We start from the raw sequence: 11,294 nt of genomic DNA on the forward strand, positions 1-11,294 counted from the left end.
TTTTTGATTTGCTAGTTCCCTGCTTAAAATCCTTTAACAATTCATATCACACTTAAAAGTGAAATTCAGATACCTTCCTGTAGCTTCTAAAGTGCTACACACCTCATCTCACCATTCTACAAACCACACTGGCCTTCTCCAAGTTCCTGGATTGCTGGCAGGGCTTCCAGCCTTAGGGCCTTTGCACTTCCCTTCCCTCTGACCAAAGCACTGTTCCCGTAGCTATGTGGCTGCTCCTGTTACCTCCAGGCTTCAGCTGGAATGTCACCTCCTAAAAGGAGTCTCACCTGACCACCCCATCCACCTCACTATTCTCTACCACAGGAAACTAATTCTTGATAGCTCTTGTCATTAGCACGATTATCTTCTTTATAGTAATGCCTTACTTGCCCACTAGACAAAACAGAGGTCATGTCTGTGTTTCATGTTCAGCACCCAGAACGGTGCCTGGCACTCAACAGATGTTTCTAAACAAGAGGAAAGGCACAAGCATGTCATGGAAAAAGTGAAATTAGTGAGTGGCGAGGGAGGGGGTGTTTCTAACAGCTTTCTGTACAATCTTATTTAAAAACAAAGTCATATTAATTTATTAGAGGATATAGATACGACAAATGCAAACAAGAAAGGTGTATTACAGGTAATATTAAACATATAAACATGGACATATACCAAGACTTCAGAGAGCACCCGAAGTGGGCAGGAACACTCAGCATACAAGTTTCCACCCCCATGTTTTCCTTACCTCTGTTCTTGAGAAGGCTCCTCCAGACCATCTTCAGAATCACCCTATTAAAAAAGAACATGTATTAACCACTGTTTCCTTTTTTCTTTCTTTTTTTTTTTTTGAGACGAAGTCTCGCTCTGTCACCCAGGCTGGAGTGCAATGGCACGGTCTCAGCTCACTGCAACCTCCACCTCCCGGGTTTAAGTGATTCTCCTGCCTCAGCCTCCCAAGTAGCTGGGACTACAGGCATGTGCCACTATGCACGGCTAATTTTTGTATTTTTAGTAAGGACAGGGTTTCACTATGTTGGTCAGGCTGGTCTCAAACTCCTGGCCTTGTGATCCACCTGCCTCAGCCTCCCAAAGTGCTGGGATTACAGGTATGAGCCACTGTGCCCAGCCACGCCTGGGCAAATCTTACAGTCACCTTGCACTGCTCTTCCCCCTTCACCTCCTACCAGAAAGACCTACCCACTCATAGGAAACCCAGTTCCGACCTGTCCTTTCTTCCAGCACAGCAGCCCACAAAGACGACAAATACGGCTTTCTCCTCTGCCTGCAGACTGCTGCTCCCAACCATCCTGTGCACCACCGCACTCTGTGCAGCACAGATCAATCTCACATCACTCACTCCTTACCACCCACACAGTAAGGACCCAGCACTCAATGTCATCACGTCAGTTCCTGCTCAAGAATCTACAATGGCTCCCTCCAACTGGTCAGATACACACCAAGCTCTTCAACACAGCATGCAGCCCTGTCCCACGAAGGCCCTGACACACCCACCCCTACCTCTACAACCACATTGCGGCAGGCGCCTTGGGCTCCAATTTAAAATGTCGGAGGGAAAACAATGAAATTCACTGTCTACCAGATACGGCTCTGGGCTAGGCCCCAGGCACACATTTGCTGCTGCAGATTTCTAAGGCTTCCTTCCCTCAGCCTTAGCTGACCTCTCCAACACGGGGGGCCTTTTCTCTCAGTCCCTGTATTTCAGCACTTGACTGTGGTCCCAGGGTATTACCAGCCTGACCTTGCCAACAACAAAGGGCAGGGACAAAAGCATGTAATTCCCCCACTCCCTCTTAGGAAGTGCCTCAGGGCCTTTGCACTGGCTGTTCTCTCTCACCACTTCCAAAGGTTGACTCAAATATTGCCTTTTCAGAGTGGCCGACTTTGGTTTCTTAAAGCCGCAACTCACATCACCACCCCACATTGCCACCACATAACATAACATGTATGCCCTTCCAAAAGACTAAATTACTTACAATGTATTCTCGGTCTTGTTTACTATCTATCTCTATGCTTCCATTTAGACTGCAAGCATCACAAGGGCAGATGCTTTTTCATTTTTGTCTATCGTAACATCCCTGACACCTAAAGCAATGCCTGGCCCCCAGTACGTGCTCAATAAACATCTGCAGAGCTGAGTACCAGCTGTTTCTTAACTACACATGGATATGACTATTATGGGAACTTCATTAAGCAACTTTTTCTAACTCAAAATAGAACGTGACATTCTTTCCCTCAGACATAGAAACTACCGCCGTAATAGTGCTTTTCTGGTTTAACTGTATGAAACTCACACAACATCCATAATGGCTAAAAACTTGGGCTCTGTAGCTAAACACTTCCTGGGTTTCCATTCCAGCACTGTCACTTTCTTATTACCTTGGGCCAAGTAACTTCACTGCTCTGTGCCTCAATTTCCTCACCTGTAAACTTCACAGTCTTTAGTGTGTTAATGAGTTATACTCATAAAGCACTTAAATAACACCAGCAGTGCCCAACCCATGTTAGTTATTATTTTTTAATGTTGATAGTAGAAATTGATTAAGACAAAAATAAATCTCTATGATAAAAAAGATTACCAAATACTGGTCAATGATTCACTGGAGCAAGATGATGTTACATAACACAGTACCTGCGATAACGAAAACTCAGACTCTCAGTGTATCATTTCCTGTTTCAACTTTCTACCAATTTCCGTTATGTACACCCTCTGACTTAAGATGGGGGAAAATAAACTTGATATTTTTAAAGGCAGATTCTTTCTTATTCATCACTGTATCTCTGGGGACCTAACTGGGCCCGCCCCAAGGTTCATCTTTGCTAAATGAACAAATAAGGCCAGGAGAGCACTGGGTCTGCCCAGCCCTGCCCAGCACCAACATGAGTCTGTATCAGGTAACAGTGGCTCCTACTCAGCACCTGTCCCTGGTTCCCAAACCTGCTAACCAAGGGGCATCAGGAGTGAGCCTTCTCTTCTCAGAGAAGTCTGAATGGACTGAAAGAACAGATTCTAAACTGCCCTTCTTTTTTTTTTTTTGCGGGGGTGGGAGGGACAGAGTTTTGCTCTATTGCCCAGGCTGGAGTGCAGTGGTGTGATCTTTGCTCACTGCAACCATCGCTTCCCAGGTTCATGTGATTCTCCTGCCTCAGCCTCCTGAGTAGCTGGGGACTATAGGCACCTACCACCACACCCGGCTAATTTTTTCTATTTTTAGTAGAGACAGGGTTTCACCGTGTTGGCCAGGATGATTTCGATCTCCCGACCTCGTGATCCGCCCACCTCAGCCTCCCAAATTGCTGGGATTACAGGTGTGAGCCACCGTGCCCGGCCTAGGCTGCCGTTCTTGCAGCTAGAACTGACTTTTTTAAATGTGATTGTCAAACAACACTAGGAAATCAACATTTTAAGGCATTCCACCTGTTACCGGCAGACTTAGCCAACCTCATAAATAGGGGAACTAGGCGAGACACTGACAACTGCCCCTCCTCCACTACGAAGAAAGACTTCGTGGGCAGTATGAATGTGTACTGTAAGCAGGACATGGTGGCCACAGCAGGGCAGCAAGCCATAGCAGCCCAGACCGTCAAAGGAGAACCCAGTTAAGGCAACAAGGCATGCACAAGACAAAGGAAGAAAACGAAGACACTACGGGAACCTCAAAGAGGGAGAAACTATGACAATGCCCCTGCAGGGCCGGAGTCAGGAAGGACAGGCCCTGAATGAACCTCGAGGCTGCTACATTCATTAATTCAACAGATAGGAGCTGGACATGCATGGCCAAGGGTCCGGCTGGAGTGGGTGTCCCAGAGGACTGACACGGAAGGCCCTGCAGGGCAGAGCAGGTCAGGTGGACATTGCCTATGTGTGGATCACACAGAATCGCAGTTTCTGACTTGGACAGCAAAGTAAGAAGGTATACAAAGCCGTATCCTGCACACATGAAATTACTTCTTGAAAATAAGCTAATGAAACACCTGTTTGGTTTCCACACCATCACCACTTTGGCTTCAGTGTGTTGAAGTATAGTTGAAGTACAGTCCAAGCAGAAGAAAATTTCTGTAAATCTCAGAAGAAAATCACATATGTTTTTCCTCCTTCCTCTCACAATCACCATGCATAAATAGCTTGTATGTTCCCACACCAAATGATTTTACAACATGAGAGTATATAACAAAAAGATATGACTAATACAACTTATCTATACAATCATAGAGCACACAACAGCACTGAGTACTGTACTATTCAGCCCTTTCAAAGCAAGAAGCTGTTCATGCTCTCCAATGACCAAGTCTACCAGTCAGCTCAGAGACCACCAAAATAACAGGTAACCTACAGCAGGTGCTCACTAAGTTCCAAGCACTTAATTCTCTCCAAATCTTCTGAAATCAGCACCATCATTCCCCAGACTTTGCCAATGAGAAAACAGGACAAACAGGTGAATTTATAGACCTAAAAAGAGACAGGGCTGGGATTCAAACCCAGGAGACTTGGACAGAGGTTCTGCCAGTTTACAACAATTCAATTGTTGTATCTGGTATTGCTAATGATAAGTCAGGAAGTTCTTGATCACTGAGAGACTCATCATTAAAAGAAAAAAAAAAAAAAGACCTAATCAACAGGAGACATGTCCAAAATAGATAACTATACAAACAGTGTTGGCAAACATGTTAGTATTTTTTTTTTTTTCTGAGATGGAGTTTCGCTCTTGTTATCCAGGCTGCAGTGCAGTGGCGCGATCTCAGTCACCGCAACCTCCGCCTCCCGGGTTCAAGCAATTCTCCTGCCTCAGCCTCCCAAGTAGCTGGGATTACAAGCATACGCCACCACACCCGGCTAATTTTGTATTTTTAGTAGAGATGGGATTTCTCCATGTTGGTCAGGCTGGTCTAGAACTCCTGACCTCAGGTGATCCACGCCCCCTCAGCCTTCCAAAGTGCTGGGATTACAGGCATGAGCCACTGGCCCAACCAGTATTTTCTTTCTTTAACGCCACATCCTCTAAAGTTCCTATTTCATCTACTACTGACAAATCTTAGCCCCTGAAGCCATCTTTAACCCTTCCTGCATGAAAGAAACCCAATGTACTAGTAATTAAACAGAAACTTCTCAAATTTAAGTAACACCTATAAATATTCTCTTTTCAACAGACTCCATTTGACAAACATGAGGGAATTTTTACTGAAAAAATTCAAAATACTTTGAAAATAATTCCTTTAAAATAACTTTCTTCAAAACTCTCTGCAGCTTATGAGATACATATAGATACACACACACATACACACATGTGGATGTGCTTCTGAGATACACATACATACACACATACACACGTGCTTATGACATGCTATCTGCATGTATGTCATAAGCACATGTGTGTATGTGTGTATGCATGTATGTGTGTGTGTGTGTGTGTGTGTATCTCCCTCACCCTTGGCCCAGGTATAAGCAGGGCAAGATAGTTTCTAAAAGGTATACATATAGACACGGATGAAGTATTCAGAAAATTATTTTGAATACCAGTTTCACTTTCATTATAGCTTTGATTAAAATAGCTTAGCTATAAATGCCTCTATAGTAAGTATCCCAGACAAACAGCTTCTGAATTCTGACATCTCTTACCAAAACAAATTGTATTTACATATAAACAAAACCAGAAATTAAAAACTGTAGTAACTTTTGAGCCTATAAATAAAATGAATCATATCATAGGCCTTGACATTTCCATCTCTGAGCACACCTACTAAATCTTCAGCTAACGCTCTAACAAATGAGACTCTATAATACTAGACTCAATCGTCTATAATTTACTTTCCTTTTAGTCTGGGTTGGCTTCCAACACTAGCCAGTAAGAAGTGGAAACTACAATTGAGCAAAAATGCAAATACGTATACACAGATACAAACCAGTGCTTCTCCACCCAGGCAATTTTACTCCTCAGGGACATCTAACAATGTCTGGAAACATTTTTAGTTGTCAAAGTCAGGAGTGGGGGTGGGGGAGAGGGGGACGCAGCAGAGAGTGTCACTGGCATCTAGTGGGTAGAGGCAAGGCATGCTAACTGCTCAGCATCTCACAGTGCACAGGACAGCCCCACAACAAAACTCTCTAGCCCAAAATGTGACCAGTGCCACTGCTGAACAACTCTGATATACACAAACATAATTATTTTTTAAATAAATACATCAAGTTAAATGTGGTTCTCGCAGTAGGAATATGACAGATTTCTATTTTGTTCTTTTTCTATAACTTCCAAACCTTCAAAAACACACATGTATATTTAATATAAGGGGAAAAAATCCATTTGGGAATAAGCTTTTTAGGAGAAGGAAAAACTATCTGGACCTCATCCTGATGGGGCCTTTTCTTTTCAAAAGACGGGTCTCATTCAGGCGGCTGGCCTCCTTCAAGGAGGGTCCAGGAAAATTCTCTAAAATCACCTCTCTGCCTTGAAGCTGTTATTCATTAGCCCTGATCAAAATGAATATTCCAAATATCTCAAAACCAGCACTCTGAATGTTTCACATAAGAGGTAGAAAACTGAAATGTAAAACTGGACAGCCTCTCCAGTAAAGTTATAGCTAGACATCCTGTTTTTCTAAACAGCCATGAGACAACACAGAATTAAGTGCTTCCCAACGTGGGAAGTAATGAACGTCTTAAAAAGTACTGCACACAAGCTGAATATTCCCTTATAATTCAAACCATCTCCACCCAAAAAATGCATCTTGGATCACTACTGTTGCCGGTGAAAGGCAGTCAACAATATTATATTTAAATGGGCACTTCACAGTCAATGGGAATTTCCTGTAAAAGTTAAAGACAAAGCTTTCCAGTACTGTATCTGCTGCAGCAGTAAACCCTATATGATGCTACAGCTTCCCAATAAAATGTCAGTAATTATTTTTCTACATGCAATTATCATATCATCACATAGAGAAAAAAACCTGAAATTCAAGTTCTTAAGTGGGTGTATTTTAACAGGAATTAAGGACACTTGGAGAAAATCCAAGATGACAATCCTTTAAAGTCACATCTCCATCCCAAAGCTACTTAACGCTAATGGCAAATACCACTCTAACATTTATGAAATCAATACTCCTGTTGTCCTCAACCCCCCAGCCACTTGCTATCCACACAGCACCAGCTCACTTAGAGAACAGTGTGCACCGAGGACACCCGCGGCCGGGCAGACTGCTGGCCGCCTCCCTGCTGAGGTGGCCTAGGTTCCCACCTTCTGAACTTGGGGCTAGCCTGACTCACGCCCTGTCACATGGCGTGGGAGGAGCCGGGAAGGCCACCGTTGCCAGGTGTTCAGGCTCAGCCCCTAACGTTTATTTGCCTTGCAAAGTGGCCGGAGCGCCTGTGCCGCTGGGACGGGGGTGGGGGATACTGGCGGCCTCCCGGCCTCTCCTCCCTCGCACAGACACAGCCGCCCTGTCACCTGGTCGTCCTCACCTGAGTGGGCAGCAAGAGTTCCCCTTCTTCTGCCTGCCACAGCTCCACCACGTTCGGCAAGGGCTCAATCGCTGCAGGAACACCAAAAAATACACCACGTTTTTAATGCACGCTAAAGAAAGCTTCCTGTTTCCCCTGTCGTCCCTCCGTGCCACTCGCCTCACCAAAACACGTCTCTTTTTCTTCCTAAGAACGGAGGCCATCGGAGGGGCGAGCTGGGGATAAAAACACAATGGGCGGGGTGTGAGCCGCCGGCCCCTCGGACGCAAAGGCGACAGCATGCAGGCTCGGGGTGCTCGTGCTGGGGGGACGAAATGGAGGTGAAGACACCCCACGGGACACTCCGGGCTCCGCAGCCCCAGCATCTGGATGGTGGACCACGGGCGGCCAGGCTCGGGGGAACAAAGCTGCAGGAAGCCGGGCCGCGGCGGGGCACCCGCGCGCGCCACACAAAGCGGGGGCTGCGCCCGGGGCGCAGGGGCCGGCGCACAAAGGCTCCAGGGCGCGAGCGGCTAGCGGTCCCCAAGACCCGCGACCGCCCCGCTCTCCAGCTGCACGGGGCAGCGGGGCGCCGGAGGGGACGCTGTGGTCGGAAAATGTTATCAGCGGAGAATTGCAACAGCTTTCCTTCCTCCTCCTGCCCCTTTCCCTTTCCTCCCCTCGCCTTCTTATAGATTTCAGCAGTTCCCTAAAAGAAAGAGCGGGGGCGGGGTGGAGAGGCAGAGCGAGCCCAGCGGCGCAAGGCTGACCTTGTCCCTGAGCCCCTCCCGGGCGACAGCAGGGCAGCAGGACCTGGAAGACGCCCAGCAGGAGGTTCACGGCCGCGGCGGTGCGGCAGTAGCAGCCGGGCTGCGGGCGTCGGAGCCCCGCCATGCTGGTGCTCGCGCTCCTCTCCGGTGCTTGCCGCGCTCGCCACTAGCTCGCTAGCGCCCCAGCTGCCTCGCCCCGGGCCCGCCCCCGCGCCGCCCCGCCCCGCCCCGCCCCGCGCCGTACCCCCCACCCCCCACCGCCCGCCGCCGCAGCTGCTGCAGCTACAGCCCCGGGCGCGCCGCTCGCTCGGAGCGCGTGTGCGCCGCAGATAGGGAGGGACGGAACGCGGCGGGGTGCGGGGGAGAGTGGACAATGCGAATGCGGTGGCTGCGGGCGCCCAGCCCCTGCGCGGAGCACCTGGCCGTAGGCCCGCTCCGTAGCGCGGACTCGGCGAGGCCGGGGCGCTTAGAGCTGTCCGCGGGGACTAGCGGCCCACTTTTGCCAAGTACGTTTCCATGAACTTTGGGGTGGTTGCCGCTTTGTTGAGGCGCCCGGGCCACGGTGTAGAGATTACCCTCGAGGGAAGAGGTGGCGGTGGAGGTGAGAACTCAGGAGTCGCCAAGCCAGAGGCCTTGGGCAGAGGATATTAGTGGAAATAATGCAGTGGTTGTCAGGAAACGCGAGTGCAGCCACATGGCCACTGCCAGTTATGCAGCGAGGATATCCGGTGGCTGCAAAGTCTGTAATTAGAATAAAAAGAGCTCTCCCAAAACCCGAGAGGCTGACCTCAGCGCCGCGTGGCGGTAGTGCGCCCGGCACCCTCCGTGGACACTGTCCAGGTCATGACAGGTGGGGAAGACTCTTCCTACGGGATTTATAGCTTCAAAGACTCTGCAAATACTCCCTTTTGGAATCATATTGCAAAATTCAGCCAGCCTTTCCTGAAATATGGTTGGGGTCGAGGACGTGGTCCGTTGCCTGTTTCTAGCATTAGGATAATGGAAGTAATACGTGGACATATATTTCCTAGCTCCAGGTTTCGATGCCTATAACCAACGAGTCCAAAATCTGGCATCTCATTAAGGAAAAGTCATCTGCCTTTACCAGTGATGCCACAAACGGGCTTATTCAGAAATAAATTTGCATAACCTAGAGGTATGGGCAATCTTACGATTTTTTAAAGTTAACTTACTGCTTGCACTGTAGCTTGTATGAAATTCGGAGAATATGAACACTACAGTATGAAGAGAGGACATGATGGGACATACCTGTTTACCTTGATCCTCTGTTTAATTGCTTCTGGTGCCTTACAAGCCAGACTATGGAAAACCAGTGCTTGTAAAGCAGACGCACCGCTGAGGACAAAATGAAGTCTGGATCCTCTGTCCTAAAGACGTAATACTATTTAACCAAACAAGGTTAAATAGTACAATTGCTTGGCCAGACTTAACATTTAAGTAGATTAGCATAAACATAAGTTGTTGATGTGGAAAAAAAAAAAAAGCACTTTGCATTTTCCAACTTGAATACCTCCAGTAGGCTCTATTCTATACTTTTTTCTGTGAACCTTGCCAACATCTTTATTTAGCAAGAATCTCTAGTGCCATCTCAATGTGCCCTTTTTTTCTCTTCACTTCTCCAAGTTTATATTTGCCCCTGGGATTCTGAAGGTCCCGCACAGAGTTAAGGGACCTCCAGTGACAGGAATACTTGCACAGCCCACTTAAGCAGTAACTACACTTTCAAAGTTTATTTCTAGATGAAAGGTCTCTCATGGGCCTATTTAGCTGTTGAATGTAGTTTTAAGTCCTGTGACGTATAAAGGAAAGCAAGCAAACATTGACATCCTACCTGATTTTACTAAACAGATTTAAAGTTGTGATACAAAACTTTTATACTAACATTTAAATTATTTTACTTTTTACTAATAGAGTCTTTCCCACATGAATGAGTATCACAGCATCAATGGAAACTACTTAAAAGATAGAGTAACATTGCTACGGACCGTATGTAAATACTGTGTGACTCTTTCTGAAACTTCGTAAGGCCAGCTTGGTTTTTCAAGTTGTAGTCTTGTGGACTTTACAAAATGGGTAATGCTATTTGTTGTTCAAAGAGGCAGGAGCATGTATCTGCAGTGCCATGGGGTTGAAGAGGGATACAGGATTACACAGCTGTCTTCTTAGATAAATCTGACCTACTTAGCCTCCTCTGGAGTTATTTTTCATGCTGACTCATGGACAACAGGAAAGTTCTAGCCCATTAAGCAGCATCCATGTTTTGGAGTAACCTTGTTCTTCAAAGAAGATTCCTGTGTCATTTGTGTTCCTTGTCAATTCTAGATATTGTCACGGAATATTACAGCTGGAAATTTTCTAGAAATCATTGAATAGCCCAACTGCTGCTTCTTAGAGAAGAAACCAAAGCCCATAGAGAATTTTAAAATCCAAGTTATAGAGTTCCTTTTAAAATTTTCATTTATAAAGTTTTTTGAGACAAGGGTAGTGGTGAGGAAAAAGGCTAGGTATGGAAAACACCTAGATCTAAAAACTAATAAGCATTTACACTGTTGGTGGGAATGTAAATTAGTTCAACCATTGTGGAAGACAGTGTGGCAATTCCTCAAGGACCCAGAAATAGAACTTCCATTTGACCCAGCAATCCCATTACTGGGTATATATCCAAAGGATTATAAATCATTCTACTATAAGGACACGTGCACACGAATGTTCATTGCAGCACTGTTTACAATAGCAAAGACCTGGAACCAACCCAAATGCCCATCGATGATAGACTGGACAGGGAAAATGTGGCACATATACACCATGGAATATTATGCAGCCATCAAAAATGGTGAGTTTGTGTCCTTTGTAGGGACATGGATGAACCTGGAAACCATCATTCTCAGCAAACTGACAGAAGAGCAGAAGATCAAACACCGCATGTTCTCACTCATAGGTGGTGTTGAACAATGAGAACACATGGACACAGGGAGGGGAGCACTACACACTGGGGTCAGTTGGGGGGAAATAGGGGAGGGACAGTGGGGGGTGGGGAGCTGGGGAGAGATAGCAAG

The 11,294-nt window shown here is 46.5% G+C and overlaps 1 protein-coding gene across 5 annotated transcripts in view; it reads right to left on the bottom strand.

Moving 5' to 3' along the window:
- TMEM131L (transmembrane 131 like) overlaps nt 1-8,429 on the bottom strand; it is a 178,342-nt gene extending 169,913 nt beyond the window's left edge. For 4 of the 5 annotated variants that reach the window (XR_004260048.1, XM_032248624.1, XM_032248625.1 and 1 more), the window contains exons 1-3: nt 8,218-8,429; nt 7,469-7,539; nt 743-786 (exon numbers count right to left, since the gene is read on the bottom strand). Coding sequence is in view for 4 of the 5 variants with exons in the window: in XM_032248624.1 (XP_032104515.1) it covers nt 743-786; nt 7,469-7,539; nt 8,218-8,341 (239 nt within the window). In the remaining variant the exon portion in view is untranslated. The remainder of the gene's footprint in view (nt 1-742; nt 787-7,468; nt 7,540-8,217) is intronic. The other variant, XM_032248627.1, reaches the window with a different exon arrangement.
- Nucleotides 8,430-11,294: the final 2,865 nt, after the last annotated feature.

This window comes from Sapajus apella, unplaced genomic scaffold (assembly GCF_009761245.1).
Source record: "Sapajus apella isolate SASKATOON/1434 unplaced genomic scaffold, GSC_monkey_1.0 scaffold67, whole genome shotgun sequence".
NCBI lineage: Eukaryota > Metazoa > Chordata > Mammalia > Primates > Cebidae > Sapajus > Sapajus apella.